Source organism: Rhinichthys klamathensis, unplaced genomic scaffold, assembly GCF_029890125.1.
Source record: "Rhinichthys klamathensis goyatoka isolate OS25496 unplaced genomic scaffold, OSU_Roscu_1.1 h1tg000275l_1, whole genome shotgun sequence".
Lineage (NCBI taxonomy): Eukaryota > Metazoa > Chordata > Actinopteri > Cypriniformes > Leuciscidae > Rhinichthys > Rhinichthys klamathensis.
In genome coordinates, this window is record NW_026606794.1 from 684,008 (window position 1) to 704,837 (window position 20,830).

Below are 20,830 nucleotides of genomic sequence, written 5' to 3' on the forward strand. Positions count from 1 at the left end.
ATTTTATTGAAACATGCATTGATTCATTGCAGGTATATGAGTTCTGTATGTTTCAGAGATCATGTTGGTTTTTGTGTTTCAGTTTTTCCTGTGAGACAGAAACTTTTTTTTTCGCACTTCAACCATATGCTATATATGAAAAAGCACTGTGCATCTTTTTTAACCAAAGGTTTTCTTATACCCTCCTTTAACTACACTAAACCGTCATCAGTTGATGCAAAACGAAGAGTGTGCCATCATCAGGAAAAGTTTGTTTATTTATTTACCAGTGTCAGTAGTTTGGATGGCTTCACACTGCAGTTTTACACTGTAACAGTGTTGGCCGAGGCATTCTCTGAATTCCGCTGTTTACTGATGTTGTGTGTATTTTTCCCTTAACTTGCTTGCGCTGCAGAGCTGTGTTTTCACACCCCAATGGGAAGTGCTGCATTGCTGCGACAGTTATAATGAACCTTTATATCCTTGCGCCCCCGTCTGGTTATTTAATGCGTTACATGCGAGAGAGCGTGTGTGCTCCTGCCTCTCTCGCATGCAACGCATTAAATAACTTCTATATGCTTCAATTAAATAACTGAAAACTTCTTGATGTTGAAGTTTTTGCTGGTAAGGTGGATTTCGATTAAAAAAAACTTGCTAATCTGAAGAGATCACATAATCAAAGATTTTACGTGCGTTGACAAGACACAAATGATTTACAATGTGAAATATGGTGTCGTGTTTTAATGCACAATTTCTACACACAAAAAGACATTGTTACAGCTGTGAACTTGCATCTTAGTAGCAAAGTAATCTCTATAGGAACCTTACTTCAAGTTCCATCTTCATAAATCCTCATATAAAATTCTAGACTATCACTTCACATGCAGCTTCATTTCTAATCATATACTGTATCTATAATCTAATAATCTTACTGAACACTCTTTAAGACAACTCCTGCAGATGTACATTTCAATTCTGAAATGTAATTCATCTAAAATGACTATTGTGATCAGATATTTCTAGAACACAAATATAAAATGCAATTCAACATTTGGAAAAAACAACAACATATAGTCTACTGTGTAAATAATTATTATAAGTAGTGTGTTTTATGTTTTCAGAATATTTTGCAGTGCATTGTGCCTGGAGAGGAAACACTTACCCCTATCTTTATACACACTTATGTAAAATTAAATGTATTGGCTGCTGCTCTAATACGTGCCTCTCATAATTGACATTTAAACTGTGGAATGTTGTGTTGACTTTTGTCAGGAATGTGTATTTATGATACTCTATGCACATACTACGATGAAAGATAAAAAGATAAAACATGTTTCATGTGACACATGACAGGAACTATGTTTGAGTGTGTATTATGATGAGAGCAGGTAGTATCCTTTAGGTATATAATGGTTTCTATATCTGAGTGCAGTGTTTACGTCTGACTTTTTTTAGCGCAGACTGCTGGCCGGCATGCAGTCGCACAGTGCCCTCTTCTCAGCCCTCAGCACCAAATTCTCCGTCTGAAAAATATGATATGACAAAGCAAAAGTGAAGCCCCAAGGTGTCTGTCTCCAACATCTCTGAAAGATGCTTCATTGACCAGATCAACCAGACATGAATCTTTTTCATGGTTTGATTGACATTAAAGTCCGCATGAAATTGAAGTTGCAATAGTCTTTTCTTTGTTATTGTGATGTATATTTGAGTGAAATGGCTTCTCGAACAAGATTGGATCCCTGTGGTTTGTTACTGCAGTGATGTCATGTGAGTGACAGGTTGCCCCGCCCTCGCGCCAGTAAACACATCATCAGAGAAGTCATCAGAGAAGAAAAGAGATGTCGTTGTAAGTGGGAGGGAAAGTTATTTCAATTAAAGGGCACATGATGTGCACAGATAAATCATTTATAATAAATACTGCAATATTCCACTAAAGAAATAACAATTGTCAACTTTGATTTCATGGTGACTTTATATTAAGGATTTTCAACCATATACTGTAACCATATATTGAAGGGGGTCAGCAAATTATCGTTGGCTCTTAAATCAATTTTTTTAATAAAATGAAAATGTAAAAGCTTAAGTTGAGAAGGTAAAGTTCAACTAAATGTTTTATTGTCTCTCCAACATTAAAATATCCACAATAAATATATAATTAGGACAACACTTTCATCTTAGTCCACCAAGTCCTTGGCCTGAAAAAGACTGCATTCAATGGTTTTATGTCTCAAATGTCTCGATGTGATCTTACCCGTGAGTCTAAGTTGAAAGCTGTTTTCTTCAGGTCTTGCAATGCTCTCTGCATGAACTCGAAGGCATGACAATCAACGCATGGCCGGCCTATTAAAACAGTAGGTAATGAATTCACATTGAACAGCAGCAGGGTGGATATCATTTTAATAACTATTTTTGTTGTAGGAGGGGAAGTTATTTTGCTAAATATTAGATGAAAAACTCTAAATAAAAGAAAATTAGAAATGTTGGCAACTAGCTGAAATATGATTAAGCACTAAAATTACTAAGTGGAAATAAATAAAAACTAATGCCGAAATAAAAATAAATTAAACCTAAATGGTAACGTTTTTATTTGTATTTTTTTAATGACAAAAGCACATAAATACTAAAAACTGAAATTAAAATGAAAACTGCAAATATAAAAATAATAGCTAACCCAAAATATTAATCAAAACTATAATAAAATAGCACTGCTCTGGAAACGCCATAACCAATGTTGAGAAGACATGAAATGATAAATTGCTTGTTTCCCACACGCCTATAAAAGCACAGTCTTACTCTCAGCGGGGATGACCGTCCCTGATTCCTCGGCATGAATGTGTTTGAAACAGATGAGCTGGATCAGCAACAGCATCACTGTCGCTAGTGCTCCGCTTGGCCTCATACTGTCGCGCAGCATCACCGTAAACAATACCTGCGGAATCACAACAGACGAGCTTTGAAGGTGCAATGGACAAAATGTTCTTAATATTTACATTTTACCGTATAGCAGACGGTTTTCATTAAATCGACTAACAAATTTAGAAATACCTTACAAAAGACAGACTAACAAAGCGAACATAAGAGACTGTCGAGCATCATATTTTGTTTTATTTTACCTTTGTCTTTATAATGGTAAAATATGGTCATTTACAAATACGATAACCAAAACACTCCAGTCCCACTCTTGTTAGGCGCATTAGTACAGCTAATAAAAGCAGAGCTAATTTCCATTACCTGTAGTCTCTGATAAAGCCAGCAGTAGCTACCGTTAGTCAAACCACCGCCCTCCTATTCGTTCAGGACGCAGTTTCGTTGCGGAGCATCAATTGCGTTTTTGAGGTATATTGTCCTTCGCGAAGCACCGTAGGAGGGAGTCCGATATGTTTAACGCCCAGACAACGTTTTTCTCTCTGATTGGCTACTTCTGTTCTGGTCACATGGGTTTTATGTTTATCCTTACTCGCTTTGAATGTAATAACAGAGAATGTCTAATATGGGCTTTGGTAATAATATACGTTTTGATTTTATTGCATTACTAATTAGGAACAGTGCAGGTTTTAATAATTCTATTATTTGTTTAATTAACAGTATAGATAGATAGATAGATATTTGGTGGCATCAATTTGACCAAATTCCACATTCATAAATGCAAGTTTACAAATAAATAAGCTGGTTTTGTTGACTGATGTAGACAATGTTAGAGACTCTTTGGTGAGCTTTATTTTATACCCTATTGTATGCACTATATACCCTATATTATTATAATATAAAAAAGTGTTTGGTAATAATATAAAATAATTCATTTTTCTTTGCATAATTGTACAATGTTCAAATGAAAGTGCATGCATGTTAATGTTTTTTTTTTTTTTTTTTTAAGAAATGAGATTCAGAATTAAATTCACACAACAAATTAGCACTGAGAACTCAGATAACAAGTGGTATTATTATTAATCAACAAATGTATACAAAACACAGGTTGTAAACAAAACATATGACAAGGGATAATAGCCAATGCTTTACACATGGTCAAATACAGCAAAGCGCCAAATCAAAATAGGCTACATAAAACATAAAAATAAGAAAAATAAGCAGTTGAAAAAATCACTTATAACTCATACTGATGACATATTTTCAAAAGTTTTCAACTTGTGATCACACGGGTCCTAACGTGCTCATGTGTGTTTTCTTAGGTAGCCTGTTAAAATGCCCGATCTCACTATTCGTCTTTTTCCAAGATGGCGTCGATGAGGGAGAGCGACACCGGCCTGTGGCTCCACAACAAACTTGGATCGACAGACGAGCTGTGGACACCTTCGAGCATCGCTTCCCTACTCACCGTATCGGTCATCGACAACATACGCCTGTGTTTCTCCAGTCTGTCGCCTCCGGTGAAGCTCAAACTCTTGCTGGGGATGCTGCATCTCCCGCGCAGGACCGTGGATGAGGTGCGACTGCAGGACTCGCTCCTCCTGCTGCTGCTGCTGCACACACACACACACACACACACACACACACACACACTGTCTTAACTTCCTAGTGTGGCATGCTTTATTGGAGTGGCATGTTGTTTATTAGCAGTAATCGTGTCATATGTTGCTGACACGTATGTGTTGCATATGTAATAATAACATGGCTTCCACCATGAGACCCCTGCAGCAGCTGCTGTCTGGATAATGTCAGTCTCCGGCTGCTGTTTGTCTTCAGCCTCTGGGCTTGAGCTAACCTGCTAGCCTTCCTGTATGTAAACATGCAGTCAACTTTGTGACTGTTGTTGGCATGTTATTTTGATGCAGTTTATTTCTATGTTTGAACGAGTAAAACGCCCCCCTTAAAAATATTTGCCATTTAGTTTCCGCCAAAACACCACATTTAGTACAGTAATTGCTAATACTGTAAACCAATGGTAACTTGATGATAACCAGACTCTGCTGTCATAAAAATATATTAACGGATTTTGGCGGGAACTTTGATTACCATGGTATTTTGTGAGTAAGTGAAAAGTCTCGGTACTCGATCAAAAAACGCGTTCATATACAGTTGCGACCTTACATTTACTTACCTCTGGCTGAATCTGCAAAATGTCAATAATTCGAAAACAATAAGAGGAATCATAATAATTGCATGTTGTTTATTATTAACTTAAAGTATATTAAGTCGGAAATCATGTATGCAGCTATTGTAAAGCTTGAAAGTATGATTGTATTTGTATGTTTTAGTGAGTTTTATTGACTCACACATTTCGCCCTAAAATAAACTAAAATCCTTAGTAAATTGTATAGATTAATGTTTAAAAAAAACTCACTCTAAAGTTTTCATCAAGTGTTTCATCAGTATTGTAGGTAATTTTCACTAAATTAGCCTGAATTCCTGTCATGATTCTTTTTTTTTTTTTTTTTTTGCATATTGCCATAAAAAGGAGGGAAATCTACAGTAGCAATAATGTAAGCAGTGGTGAAATGATCTATTTACAGTATGGAGCAAACCACAGTGAAATAGTAGCAGATTCATCTGACAAACTGACTAGGTTAAATCGTTTATCCTCTCTCTATCCCTCATATTCCAGATGAAGGAAGCTCTATCAGAGATCATTCAGTTGGCCACTGTGGACTCTGAGCCGTGGGTGTTAATGGTGGCCGATATCCTGAAATCATTTCCAGAGACCGGCTCGCTAAACCTGGATCTGGAGGAGCAGAACCCAAATGTACAGGACATACTTGGAGAGCTGCGTGAGAAAGGTTGGTCTGACATCAATGATTGGAGTGCTAGTAAAGGGTCAAGAGTCATTGTAAATAATTTCCAGTTTTATATTTGTCTCTTCTGGTTTCTAAGCTCCTCCATCTCTTCACAATAAATTCTAGTCTAGGTTCAGATATTTCTCCACCCTTGGTCCCTTGACTACATATTAGGAATGTAAATTTTGGTCAGTTTGACAGCTTATTGTTGGTCTATGTACTTGTGTCTGATAGACGACTTTGTTAGGCGCACTCACGACACATTTTAAAGACAGTGGCCCTCATTTATCAAAAGTGCGTACACCAAATTTCCAGCGTACACCTGGCGTACACCCAAAACCACGGTGACTTTGAGATTTATCAATATGGACGTTGGCGTACGGCACGCTCAAATCCTACGCCAGCTCAGGAGGTGGTGTACGCACATTTTGAGTTAGTGCGGAAATGTGCAGAAAAACAATTCCTAACACCACAAAATGCACTGACAAACTAAAAGATATTATATATTGTGACCCACAGTAAAAAAAACAACAACAACATAGTAATTATAAACTTCAGTGTTTATTTTTGTGCAACATGGACTTCAATGTTTAATTTGTGTGACTTTACCAAAGCATTTGATTTGTAGCCATATGTATTCCTTCAGTTGCGAGCCTGTGCGCTTTACCCTGACGTTCCATGGTTTGGCCCGGCAGGTGCGCACGGACTGAGTTCGGTAACGAAAGGCTTTCAATGACCAAAAAATAATTCAGACTGACAAAATAATAAAAAATACATTCTTCTTCTTTTAAATAATAATAATAATACAAATAATAATAATGACATTCTTCCTCTAAATAACAAAAAGCGTCATTAATAATACAAATCATACTAATAATAAGAAGAATATTACAAATTGTCATGCAATTATTAATGTGAATGAATGGTACTCCACATCACATCATCATCATCACTATTGTACACCCAAATACATGTGACGTGATTCGAAATTGAATGCTAATCATAGACTGTAAGATGCTAATTCAAAAGACGTGCTGTAAAATATTGCATTGTGATAGGTCATTTCGGCTCCACGTCAGAGAAGTTTCTCTTCTTTGCCGTCTTCCGTGTGTCCATGGCGTAAAATGAGGGTGTGGGGGAAGCGGAGACTTGAATAAATAGGGGCGTGTTATTCTAATGACGATCGTTTTTAGCCGCGGGATTTATCAAGGGCAGGCATTGCGTACACCTGGATTTCAAAGGTACGCACAGCTTCATAAATCAGGCGGTGAGAGGAGTGTAAGCATAATCTTACGCCAACATATACGCCCGTTTCTACGCAAGAATGATAAATGAGGGCCATTGTCTCTAGTGAAAAATCTGATTTCGAGTGCTATATTACTGTCTTAGGCTGAAAATCTCTGTGTGATGTGTTCATGAACAGTTACTGACTGCAAAGTGCTACCCAAAATGCCTCTGTAAACATTCATTTTTAATATAATTAATATTAAAAAGTTTATTTTTCATATATCAGTGTTTTCGTTTCACGATCATTGACCATCTCTATTACTCTATTCAAGTAACAGTGACATTTATTGTGGTTGTCTGGGATTGTTTGTGTGGGGTTCTAATTAGCTTGTGATGAGTATTCTCACCTGCCTGTTACTTGCAAGTGCATATGGTAAGTATGCAATTTGGTAAGAAAGCATCTGCTGGGACTTACTGTTGATGTTTGCACCTCCATCCAGTAAATGAATGTGAAGCGTCATCAATGTTGCCTTTGGAGTGTCAGTATCTGAACAAGAGTGCTTTGACTACGCTGGTGGGGCCACTCACTCCGCCCATCAAGCACTTCCAGCTCAAGAGGAAGCCTAAGAGTGCTACGCTCAGAGCTGAGCTGCTTCAGAAATGTAAGTGTCTTTATGAATTATTGGTGCCAGAAAAACGTGATGATTTCATTAAAGTCATTTAAAATAAGAGTTTATGCTTGTTTGTTGAGTGGTGATTGCCATGTGCATTATCCATAATATTTGTTCTAAAGCCACAGAGACTGCCCAGCAGTTAAAGAAAACCGCAGGAGTGCCTTTCCACTCCAAAGGAAGAGGTCTGGTAAAGAAGATTGACACCACAAGTAAGATTTATATCCCAAAAATATTTGTATGGTAAAATGTTATTACTGTCATGACAATAATATCAAAGCTTAGGTTTGAAATGATACAATAATAGATGTAGTGTTCAAAGTGTGTCAAATCCTTTTTGTTGTAAAACGTTACTGGAGCATGTCCATAGTTAAAGTGATGAACTTAAGGAGAACTGACCTTATACATCAACTGAAATGCCTTGGAACTGTAATATATTTTTTTTTAATGTGGATAAAGTGTTTTACACTGTTCAAAAGTTAGGGGTCATTAAGATTTATAAGAAACATGCTTTTATTCAGCAAAAATGCATTACATTGATCAAAAGTGACGGTAAAACATTTATAACGTTACAAAAGACTTTGGTAACACTTTACAATAAGGTTTCTTTCACTTGTTAAGATTCGCTAACTACATTAGTTAAGATGAACAATACTTCTACAGCATTTATTATGGGTTAAACGGATCATAGTTGATCCTTGATCCATACGGACCAAGCACCATGATTCGGCAATCATGTTTCACGGATTAATTTGCTAAGTTTCACCATCAATATGGCACTCACTCGCACACACAGAGAGCTGCGTTTCAGATAGCGAGCGAACAGCAAATTGATTCCTCTTTCGCATCGCCATGCACTTGAACAGACTCATACACACACAGTTGTGTCAAAATACAAGTCTCAGCAAGTATTCTTGTAAACAGTCGGTTATGACTTAAGTGAAACAGCTGAGAAAGAAGTTTGATGTGTATCGGAATATTGGATCCATGCATTCGGTCTTAGTGACAGCAGCCTATAAATACCTGCTGCTGTCAAAGTCATTAATGTTAATAAAAAACAAAACACAGCTTTAACAAAGATTAATCTATATTTATAAAGTCAACACTATTATAATATATATATATATATATATATATATATTTTTTTTTTACATTTAGGACTAATTATTACATCTGTACCTGAATACACTACAGTTAGACCTTATTTTATTTGTAACTTTGTTATATTTTATTTATCTATGCATGTAATTAGTGTTTTTTTAATCTTATTTTTACTGACTTTTTCTTCACTTGCCTTTAAAAATGTTTGAACTTTATTAAATAGGCTAGTCGTTTTTGATTTGGTATTGAAGTACTTTGTTTTTTAACTAATAAATGGAATGCAAAGTTACATTTGCTGATCCGAAAAAGGATCTGATCCTTGAATCTAAAACCGTAATATGATCCGAACCATGAGTTTTGTGATCCGTTGAACCACTAGCATTTATTAATCTTAGTTCAAGTTAATTTCTACATTTACTACAACATTATTAAAAGTTGTATCTGTTAACATTAGTTAATGCACTGTGAACTAACATGAACATGCACATTTTATTAACTAACATTATAACAAAGGTTAATAAATACTATAAAATATATCACTCATTGTTAGCTTATATTAGTTAATGCATTAATTATTGTTAATAAATTCGACCTGTGTTACTACGATTTCTATTTCAAATAAATTCTGAACTTTTCTATTCATCAAAGAATCCTGATGTATCATGGATCTATCCGTGTAATGTATCACGGTTTCCACAAAAATATTAAGCATCACCGCTGTTTTCAGCATTGAAATGTTTCTTGAGCAGCAAATCAGCATATTAGGATAATTTCTTAAGGATCACGGGACACTGAAGACTAAGTAATTATAATTAAATTATACTGAAAATTCAGCTTTACCATCACAGGAATAAATTACGTTTTGAAATATATTAAAATACAACAGGTATTTTAAATTGTAATAATATTTCACAGTATTACTTTTTTATTGTATTTTTTATCAAATAAATGCAGCCTTGGTGAGCATTAGAGATGCATCAAAAACATTAAAAAAAAATCTTAAAACGGCACACAAGATTAATAATGAATGATTGTTTGTCTTTCCTCAGCACCGCTGAAGGGAATTCCCAAAGCACCATTCCGGAGCCCTACCACCCCAAGCATGTTCAGCCCTCCCAGTAACAGAACCCCTATTGCCCCTCCCCGCACACCCCTGCGCAAAGAAAGGGGGGTCAAGGTAACTGTCTAGCAATGACCCGTAATGAAGTCAAGTCACCTTTATTTATATAGCGCTTTTTACAATACAGATTGTATCAAAGCAGCTTCACAGTGATAACATGAAAATAATACAACAAAGTTTGTTTTTAGAAGAAAATTGCATCAACGTCCACCTTAAGTAAGGCAGATCAATAATATTGTTGAATATTAAATGTCCCCAACTAAGCAAGCCAAAAGCCAAGGCAGCAGCTTGATGAAGTCACTCTATAACATGGGCATTTCTAGTAGGTTTACTCTTGATTAAAAGCTTAAAAGCAAAATGAACAAAATAAAAGCTTACAGTCATGAACTGTATTTTGCCTAGTTCGTATGGATCTCATAATCTCTGTATAGGCTTTATGTTGTCAGGTTATGTGATTGTGTGTTTTCTTGCAGTTGTTGGATATATCCGAGTTGGATATGGTAGGAGCTGGCAGAGAAGCTAAAAGGAGAAGAAAGACTTTGGGTAAGTTCAAGAATTATTTTGAGTGTATTTTGAGTGCTCTGCATTTTTGTTATATTGTATTTTGGTCTTATTTAGACACAGAAGCTGGAGAGAAGGCAGCCAAAGAAGAGGCGGTTGTGGAGAACGCAACACCAGACTACGCAGCTGGCTTGGTGTCCACACAGGTAGTTTTGGAAATGTTATCAGCCATGTGATGGCTTCCTTGAATGTGGGTCAGAACAAAACTCAAATCTGTTTCCCCTCTCCTCACAACAGAAACTTGGGGCGCTAAACAACGAGAGTGCTCTGCCATCAACCAGTTACCTTCCCGCCACCCCCAGCATGGTTCCTTCCTCGTCTTACATTCCCAGTTCAGAGACACAGCCAGGTGAGCCATCGACAGATGCAGGATGGGATCGATGCATAGAAATTAACTGCAGTAGAAAATCTATTGATTACACACAACAGATATTAACAGGAAGCCAAGCTAAATGTGAGCTTAAAGTCTTCTCAATGCCCATTTTTCTGCATTGTGTTAATATTCAGCGAATGCAGGCGGTTCAGGGCGTGAACCTACAAACCGGCAGTCGGAGGAGTCGTCCGCGCCAAATGCGGCTTCTGCTTCACTACCTGGCCAGTTTAAACAACGGCCGCCCATGTATAATGCCAGCACTGCCAGTCCCACCGCCCCCACTTCACCAACCACGCCAACCAGCACGCCCACCAACAATGCCCCGCCTCCTGCCGCCACAGCAGCACAGCAAGACATGCCCACGCAGCCGCCCACCACTGCAGCCCAGCCCGCACCCACGCCAGCGCCCCCACAGACCCAACCCAAAAAGAACCTGTCGCTCACGGTAAGAATTCATGGATATGATAATGATTTTACTCGACTGTCTTTTTTCTAATGTTACTAAGCAACAGTTTTATTTAGAATTTTTTGTTAAGTGAAAATGGTGAAAAAGAGGTTATCATGGGTAACACATGTCAAGTCACAGTACATTTCCAACATCTTAATGTGCGATATCACACTTTTAATTAATGGCGTATGTACATAATACATTTTTCCTAATACTTATTATACTTTTCTAAATTGAACCTTTAAATGAATGTGATTCTCTCCTTACAATATTTCATTTACAATTCCTAGCCATTGGTCCGTTGTTGGAGGGTCTACCTGCAACCATTTACGTGTTATAGCTTTCCTTCTGCTCGCTAAAAGTATCTTTAATAAGTATTTATCCATGTTTAAAACAGTTTCTGGTATTTCCCCTAGATATAATGTAATGAATGAATAGTCAAACTCTTCTCCGATTATGTTCAATTTCAGCTTAAAAAATATGAAAATGATTAGCCATTGATGTTCCACGTTGCCTCCAACAAAAGCTCCGACTCTGTGTGCTTGTGTGTAGTGCTGTTAGTTTTCGTACTGAATTCTTTCATCCAAACTCCCTCAATGTTGTTAGAAGATTAATTGTTAAAGTATTTTGTGCTCACCAAGGCTGCATTTCTTTGGTCAAAAATACAGTAATTCAGTAATATTGTGAAATACTATTTAAAATTACTGGTTTCTATTTAAAGAGATTTTAAAATGTAATATATTCCAGCATATTTTTTTAATGGAATTTGTAAGCTTATAAAAATCTTTACTGCCACTGATAAATTTAATGCATCCTTGCTGATTAAGTATTAATTTCTTTTTTTTTTTTTAAAACCTTACTGGCCCCAAACTTTTGAATGGTAGTATATAGTCTGTGAAGTTTAATTTTTATTTTGCATCGTCCACAGAGAGAACAGATGTACGCTGCGCAGGAAATGTTCAAGACTGCAAACAAAGTTACACGGCCTGAAAAAGCCCTCATCCTGGGCTTCATGGCAGGATCACGAGGTATTCTGGATTTGCTTTCATCGGTTTCTGTTAATCAATTGAAAATATTACAGTTGTTCTTTGTTCTAAATGACCCTCCTAATTTTTCGTCTGTCGCATCCTCCCGACAGAAAACCCCTGTCCAGAGCAGGGTGACATCATTCAGATCAAACTGAGTGAGCACACAGAAGTTCTGCCTAAAGCGGACGGAACCGGCAGCACCACCATGCTGGTGGACACAGTGTTTGAGATGAACTACTCTACTGGACAATGGACCCGCCTCAAGAAATACAAGCCCATAACCAACGTCTCCTGAGGAGGTCTGGGTTAACAAACAGGGCGTTTACATAGACACATATGTATACATTCACACACCCCTCTTCGATGTCACCTGAGGAGTGCTTTAAAACACAAATATCGTGTACATGCGCTGGAATGTACATATTTACGGGCCAAAATCTGAGGAATTGGGAATATGCGCTAGTGAATCTCTGGATGCTGGTTTCAGACAGTTGCAAAGGACTTCCTGTTTGGTTGACCTCATGTCCTATCTCTGTTCCTGCGTTGCCAAAGACAGGGACCCTCTTACAAAACAGCTGTTTTCTTTATCTTTTTGTTAATGTTTGTATCGTCTCTTGTTTTTAGGCCCATTTCAGTTTTCATAGTGTCGAGGGAAATGATGCGAAATTGAAGCGGGCTGGTTAGTTTGTGTCTTAACCTGTTTTTGATTGACACATTATTAAGAGATCTTAAAAGGGCACAAACATGCTATTACAGTGTCCCACCAATGAAACAAAAGAATCTGTCCATGTGTTTTCACACTGAGAATGTTTAAAAATGTTCCTTCAAGTTCCTCCTTGGATAGAAAAGAAAAAAATGAAAACAATAAAAAAAAAAAGTGTAAAACAGGTTTTCTGTTCAGTACTTCTCAAAAACGTTTTTTTTATTTTTTTTTAAGGAAGAAATAAATGAAAACGTGTCCAGATTTGAATGAGTCATTTGCTGAAGCCTTGGTGTAAATAATGTTGGTTGCCAGTCTGTTATTTTTACACTGTATCCGTTTATGTGATTTTAATAACGTGTGACAATGCTGAAATAAGAAACCTTTGGTACAGTGTGACGTTTCTGAAGTGGAACAATGACTCCAGGTGAATGTTTCAACCGCAAGTTTGAATTTAAGGGTATTTTCACCCATATTTTACAAATGGTTTAAAAAGTCAATATCTTTAACTTAAAGGTATTTGGATAATTTTATATTACATTCTGTTTGCAATAACAGCTATGTATTATTTGAATCAAGTGAAAATGTGTTCTGCTTTTGAGTACTCTTGATTCCTTAAAGACAACATTCAGCTCAACAGTTACATGGTATACTTTTCATTTGACTGAAATCAGGTAGGGCCCAAAATAACTATTTAGAAAATCCCTAAAGCATTCTCTTAAGATATGCTGCTTAAATGATTACGCTTACTTACTAAAAAAAACCTTAGCTTTCTAACCACTGATTTATCTTAAAGGCACAGTTCACCCCAAAATGAAAATTCTGTAATTTTATTCACCCTCATGTTACAAACCTGTATGACTTTCTTCTGTGGAAGAAAGAAGATCATTTGATAAATGTTTCGGTGTTTTTGTCCATTGTCCAAATGGGCAGTGGGCACCAAAACTGTTTGGTTTCCAATGTTCTTCAAAATATTTTCTTTTGTGTTTCACAGGAGATAGAAAGTCCTATGAGTTTGGAACAACATGAGGGCAAGTAAATGATTGGAAATTTCATTTTTGGGTCAACTATCCCTTTAGATCAATGTTTGTTGAGGTTGTCTATTTCTGAGAAACTTGCTTTGCTATGTCATGCCTAGATTCAGCATTTCCTCCAGTGTCTTCACTGCTCAAGCCACTCCAGGATCGACCCAGCCTCCGAAGGTCTTCTCCAGGTAGAGCGCCACAGCCAAGGGCAGACGGTCTTGAAACTTCCCAGCCACCACCTGCACGCCCAAGGGCAATCGCTCCTTACTCAATCCCAGTGGACACTGGGTCACCGGCAGGCCGAGGATGTTCAGGATCCCTAGAAATAGGTGAAAGCGGTTCCAATTATATTAATATATATTCTTTGCTGTATATTTAAAGGATTTCCATCTACTTCTATTTGACTCTCCTAATGTTATTGATTAGCCTTGCTGCAATGATAAACTCAATATTGGAAGTCTGTTCCTGTCTGACCCCTCCGACTAATAATGGCTTTAATTTCTTTAGTAACTTTTTGTAATCCACTTCTTGATCATAATAGACACATATAAGGTTATTGTTAATTAATGGGCTCCAAAGCTATGGCCCAGATCAATAGCTTCAAATTTCCAAAAGTGGACATTGTGCGTTTAATAATACATGATAAAGGCACAAAAATATATGGTTCTAATGATTGAGACTGACTGGTTTAGTGGTAAAGATCTGTACTGCTAATAATACTATTATCAGCTAAATTACATTAGTAAAGGATTGTGTTTGAGATTGTTGCTCATACCTCCCTCTTAAATTCTTTGTTAGTTAAGCAACTGGTACCTGTGTAACCGATATTGTATGGGGTAAATAGGGGGTGGTGGTGTTTGGGGGCGAGAAGAGGATGAGAGGGGTAGAGCAGCACTCCATCTGTCCCCAGCAGATCCTCCATCTCTCTTTGTAGTTCTTCCTTCTGCTTTAGCATGAACTGAGATGGCTTAAAGCTGTGGGAACTCTCCATTAGAGCCAAACCTGAAATCAGCCACAAGGGAAATACATGTCTCCTCCCAGTTGCTAGTTTGAAGAACAAGATCAGAACAAGCCCCAAGTATTCAACCCTGAACAACCACAGTTAAAACGTGACTCTTTGCCAAAAATTACTATACAGTATTTAGATCAGTGTTAGAGTTTACCAATAGCAGCCACAGTGTGTTCAGATCTTCCAAATGTCCTCTTTATTAGCTCCCAAATAGGCCACACGGAGCCTCCATCTGCCATTAGCTCAACAAAAGACTGTGGAGGCTGGAGTAAACACAAACACGCACTCAAACTTGCTCTAATTCTCTGCATGTACCATGTTTTTTGTGGTTGCTACAGTCATTTGTTGAAAGCAAGTAAACAATATAGACTTAAAGCAACTCAGTCTTTCATGAAGTACTCAAGTCAACTATTATTTTAGGGACAAATTTAAATTCTGCTGTAAAGTAGCTCTAAAAAAAAAGTGAGTTCAATATTGGTTCAGTTCACTGTGTAAAGTTCATCAATTATAAAAATGAGTTCAATTCAGCTATAAGCAGCTCTCAAGTCAGTTCAATGTTGATTCAGTTCAGTTCAATAACAGTCGATCTTGCAAAAAATTGCCAATCATGAAACAAATTCTGAATATTAAGTAACTTATGGTACTACACACCTTGCCATCTTTGTCAGGTAGAGCCAAGAATGTTTCCCAAATCTGAAAAGAGTTTTTGAGCTGAGGAAAACTAACTTCTTTAACTGTAACTCCCAGATCCGCCTCTAAACGTGCAGCCACCTGCGAACAGAAACAACATTTGTCAAATAAGGCTCATATTAGTATACTGCATATATTCACCAATACAGCTGATTACAGAAGTATTGTATATGTGTGTATACCAGTATGTTAAATGCAAATAATGTAGTAGCTGCTTTGGTTTGTGTAGCGGCAACCTATAGCCGCTGAGAGGCTAAGCAGCAGGAAATATCCGTGACGCGTTTTCTTTCATTGAATAACCAATAACATTTTATTGGCATGATAACAGACTATCCACGTAAAACATGATAAAGATACGTATAAACGATCAACAGAAAGTGAGCACTCCCCACTACTCACCCCCTCTCTACACAATAAACCAAACAGGAAATACTACCAGGTATATACCCACCGATACCCATGTGACCAAACCACCTGGAAACGTACAGGCAAAAATACAAAATAAAAGACAAACATTTTCTGCACTTACAGTTTGCTTCTCACCCTCTTTTGAGCTTCAATGAGCTGTTTGTCTACTGGAGATGTCAATGGAGATCCACCATCATCTACTACAGTGAAGAAACTTAACTTTTTCAGATCCACCTCTTTTGAGAGGAAGAGCCTAGAAAATAATACTTGGTGTTAGTACTAATTTGTAAAAAAAAAAAAAAAAAAAAAAAACTGATATTTGCATTCTCTGGTTTATATGTATGTGAGATGTACTTGTCTGCAGTGGGCCCAGCCATTATCTTCAGAAGAGGTAGCAGGTCTTCAGCGTAGCGACACATTGGACCAGAACTCTGGTAGTCATTTTCGAGACCAGAACATGTGGGAAACTGATCGTCATTTAAAACCACATCTGAAATTAAATAAAACTCTCCCTTTATGATAAGATACACCCTATTTTCCCTATTAACAGAAAGATGTTTTTCTGATTGTCCTTACGGCAAAATTGATACCTTTTGAAGGTTTGTGGCCAAATATCCCATTGAAAAAACACGGCATGCGGATACTTCCTCCAATGTCAGAACCGATACCTATCACAGATGCACCACCACCGATGATACTTCCCTCTCCACCTACCAAGATAGAATCGATGTTTAAAGGAGTCATAACCTGTAATTTTCACTTTTCCACGAGAATCAATGTATGTTATGATTGCCTAACGATTATACATTGGCCGGGAAGCCGATATTCAAAAGTGAAGCGTTTGTTTACCCCAGGGTTCGTAAACCAGCCCACGTGCACGCGCACTCAAATACGAGATTTTAATTTCTCCCCCGACTTGACGTCAAGTCGGGGCAGGATATACCATATATGGACACCGCAGACATATGCTACAGGAAGCCCGCCCTGCCCCTCTCCCCCTCATATTCAGTCAAGAAAAATGCAGAACCGTCCACGACAGCCAAAATATCGCATCAGATCTAGCGAGACAATAATGCATTCAGAAATAAGGGTCAGAGGAGCTCTGTGTTTATTTTTTTTCCACTTTTCTTTTTTAGAAGGGCCTGAAAGACTATAATAGAGCGTGGGTATCCAAGGTAATACTAGGTTATGACTCCTTTAATAGTTTATGGCTAATTATCAACTTTTTAATGTTATGTTAAGCTGAACATCAGTACAAAAAACATGGAATTGAAACCATGACCAATGAAGTATCATTTTTGTATAGTCTTAATGAGTTTAATATTTATATAAGTTTTATAAAAAATATTCCTTTTTTTAAATTATTTTTTATTGCAAGACCTGAGCTTCCTCCACACATCCTCTCGAGGTCATAGGGGTTACTGGTGATCCCATAGAGGTGGTTGTTGGACTCCATCCACATGCAAAGCTCACTGGTGTTTGTGACCCCTAGAGGAATGGCTCCAGCTCTCTTCAACAGAGCCACAGGAGGAGCATCCACACTGGCAAGTACTCTACCCCGGGATTTCAACCCGCCAGAATTGGGCATACCTGTGGGAGCAGATAACATAAAAATTAATCATTTCTACTATCCTATACAGCAGGGCTCGACATCAAGCCTTGTCATGTGCTCGGTCATTCACTTGTCCGTAAAAAAATATTAAAATGCACACAAAAAAAGTGTAAATATAATTTATTCTGAAGCAATATTCTCTTCAGAGTTCTAATCTGCATATTTTTGCAATATTTATATATATATGTTGACATATTTGATATTGATATTGTAAAGATATTGATTTTAGTTGACATTTGTTTTATAATTTTACCAATCTTGAAGCTTGCACTTAGAAAACAAATAGTACTAGTCCAAAACAGTACATTGTCCATTCCAAAGTGATTTTCAGTAGCCTACAATCGGTTAGTCGTTGATAGGTCCATTGATTTGTACATTGCAATGAATGGACTATTTTCTTAGCAGAAGCTTTAAGAGAATATACAAGTAGGATTGTAACAATTCAAATCAATATCTGGTAATGCGTTATTTTGATGGTCCACTTTAGACATTCTTCTAACTATAAGTAACTTTATTTTGATGGCCCCAACAGATGTTCTAGTGACTGACTATAAGTAACTATGCATGTCAACCTATTCTACTAACCCTAACTGGAGTTAGTAGAATGTCTAAAGTGGACTATCAAAATAAAGTGTAAGTATTTTATGTCCACGTTATATTTGCTGGCAAATAGCTGTTTAAATAGCGAGAATTACAGTCAAATAGACATTATCTCAAAATAAACTTAGTCAGGGTGATGCTGTGTGGATGGATGCAAGGCAAAGAGGATTCTGGGAAGTGTACCCTGTAGTGCGAATGACTCTTTGACAGACAGTGGAACACCCAGCAGTGGAAATCGGTTCCTCAGAAATTCCTCTCCTTCATTCTCCTCCTCTATTAGTTTATCTGCATGAGCGGCTTCCTGAAGGGCGGATGAGAACCTGAAAGACAGGATAGTGGACATTTATAGTGAAATTTCCTGTTCAGTCATCCGTATCTGTTGTTACTACCTCTATAAAGTGAGTGCTCACCTGTCTTTGACCAAAGCATTGAGCAGTGGGTTTACTTCCTGTATCCTGTCAATGTAGGCCTGCACAACCTCTACACTAGTAACCTGAATTTACAAATCAAAAAGGTTAATATTCAGTATTACAAAAGACCATGGCAAGCAGTGGTTGTTTTAGTCTAGCTCTATCTACAGTGGTGAATATGTAAGTGAAGTGATGTTGTTTTAGGACTTATATTACTTGCGTACAATCACTTACAGACATTATCAGAGGATCCTGTAAACATTGTTTATCATACTTTGCAGTGCCTAAAGGTCAGGGAAGTGACGTGAGCCACGGTCTAGATTTATTGTGCCAGAACATCCATGATAAAGTCAACAAGATAACTCAAGATTACAGTGACAGTCTATAGTAGTGATGTATGTCTCGAGACTTTTACGTGGTCACGGCCTAGACGGTCTTTGGTCTTGGTCTTGTCTTGGTCTCGGACCTCTCGGTCTTGTCTAGGTCTCGTTGTCTCAGACCGACATAGTGGTCGGGGGATTTAGCAATATCAATATCCACGACGATATCCGCAACGGATTGAAGCGCGCGTCCGAGTGAAGACAGTGCGGTGCGCGAGCCGTCTCCGCGCCACAGATCGCAGCGGCAACGACCACTTTGATCACTTGATTTAAAAAACGCATATCATGTACAGTTTTTGATGTATTAATATTTAGTAAAACACATATCAGTGACATGATGGGTTTTAACTTCATTCAGGAGATTTTGGGTAACTGCACAACTGACAGATGAGCGCACCGCCAACGGTGTGTGTGTGTGTGTGTGTAACCATAGCGACAAAACAACCAACTTTCGGATCCTGGACTTTAGCTTATAATTTCGTTTTTAAAAATATAATTATGTATTTAAAAGTTGCAGAATGGATTCATTTGGAGACTTCGAAATCGGCAGAGATAGGCAGGCAATGCAAAACAAAATCTTACAAGTTATTGATAGCTTCAACAAGTCTGTTTTTTCCCCCCTCCGGTCTCGACTTGGTCTCGGTCTCGGTCTTGGTCTCGACTTGGTCTGTCTTGGTCTTGTCTTGGTCTCGATACCCTCTGGTCTTGGTAGTGTCTTGGTCTCGGTTTAGGCGGTCTTGACTACAAGTCTAGTGTATGCAATATGCAATAAAGAATGCCTGATTTAAACCAGCAGAGACACTGTTACAGCAACAAGTTACATTTAAGTTTGGTGCTGAGCTGTCATTCTTTTAGTGCTCACTACAGACATGGTTGCCTGGCGTAATAGAAACAGATTTATTCGTGAAAAAAAAAACAGCAAGAAACCTTACGATAAAATAATTGATTATATTGATTAGCCTTCTTTTCATTCATTAAGTTCACAAGTAGCCTATACATTCGCTAATGCTCAGCCATGACAGAACTAATGCAAATGAAAGCCCAAACCTCTCTTCTGCGTATCTTCTCAGCTAGTTGCACTGCAGAGAAAGTAAGCAGTGGGTTTCTGATAGGAGGGAGATGTTTTGGTCGCTTTGAGCCGGGTGAGACCAGCCTAAAGAGAGCCAAGAACAGCCTAGGCACGAGGACCAGGAGGCAGTGCTGCACACGCTCTCCAATTGTCAAAGCCATTGTGGGAAGAGCAGAGATCATCCAGCAACAGATGAAAAGAGCAGCGTACAGTACACATGCCACACCCCTAGCATTTCATCCCTGTAGACGCTGAACTTTGACCTTATTCATCTCGTGTATCAATCACAATACTTATGGAGTCACCACACTTATGGTCAAGTCACCGTTAATTATAAAACGCTTTATACAATACAGATTGTTACAAAGCAGTTTTACAGTGATAACAGGAAATTATGCATTTCGGGTGCTCTTCAGCTGAAGTCAGTTCAGTGTTGATTCAGTTCCGTTGTAATTTCATCAGGTGACAGGATTGAGGAGAACAACTTTGGGAGAAACCAGGCTCAGTCGGGGGGCCAGTTCTCCTCTGGTGAACGATCAAACACGGCGTGATTCAGCTGTGATATGGTCATTCACAGGTATGATACGGTCCATTTATAAATGAGGAGGTTTTGTACACAGGCGCAGATGCAACACTCGGGCCAATATGGGACACAATGGGGTGAGAAAATTAAGGAAAAATCCAGGTTAA

The 20,830-nt window shown here is 37.9% G+C and overlaps 3 protein-coding genes across 4 annotated transcripts; 1 reads left to right on the forward strand and 2 right to left on the reverse strand.

The window, feature by feature from the left end:
* Nucleotides 1–705: 705 nt before the first annotated feature.
* cunh4orf48 (chromosome unknown C4orf48 homolog) lies at nt 706–4,118 on the reverse strand. Of its 2 annotated transcripts, none has more exons than XM_056268558.1 (4): nt 4,095–4,118; nt 2,773–2,908; nt 2,231–2,319; nt 706–1,502 (listed from the first exon to the last, which is right to left on the reverse strand). In XM_056268558.1, exons 1-4 carry the CDS (start codon nt 4,101–4,103, stop codon nt 1,431–1,433), a joined length of 306 nt encoding a protein of 101 aa, XP_056124533.1. In that variant the 5' UTR covers nt 4,104–4,118; the 3' UTR covers nt 706–1,430. The 2 variants fall into 2 exon arrangements, with proteins under 2 accessions (XP_056124533.1, XP_056124534.1); XM_056268559.1 differs by lacking the exon at nt 4,095–4,118 and adding an exon at nt 3,093–3,198.
* Nucleotides 4,119–4,133: 15 nt separating this feature from the next.
* Nucleotides 4,134–13,137, forward strand: nelfa (negative elongation factor complex member A). Its single transcript, XM_056268557.1, has 11 exons — nt 4,134–4,421; nt 5,540–5,711; nt 7,436–7,597; nt 7,729–7,818; nt 9,757–9,884; nt 10,301–10,370; nt 10,446–10,534; nt 10,626–10,737; nt 10,896–11,206; nt 12,138–12,237; nt 12,348–13,137. Exons 1-11 carry the CDS (start codon nt 4,212–4,214, stop codon nt 12,530–12,532), a joined length of 1,629 nt encoding a protein of 542 aa, XP_056124532.1. The 5' UTR covers nt 4,134–4,211; the 3' UTR covers nt 12,533–13,137.
* A 951-nt stretch (nt 13,138–14,088) lies between these two features.
* On the reverse strand, nt 14,089–20,321 carry faah2b (fatty acid amide hydrolase 2b). The gene is made up of 11 exons (XM_056268667.1): nt 20,119–20,321; nt 18,692–18,774; nt 18,465–18,601; nt 17,450–17,659; nt 16,660–16,779; nt 16,424–16,559; nt 16,205–16,322; nt 15,623–15,742; nt 15,126–15,234; nt 14,776–14,964; nt 14,089–14,281 (listed from the first exon to the last, which is right to left on the reverse strand). The coding sequence occupies exons 1-11, from the start codon at nt 20,299–20,301 to the stop codon at nt 14,106–14,108; spliced, it is 1,581 nt and encodes a 526-aa protein (XP_056124642.1). The 5' UTR covers nt 20,302–20,321; the 3' UTR covers nt 14,089–14,105.
* Between the last annotated feature and the right edge of the window lie 509 nt (nt 20,322–20,830).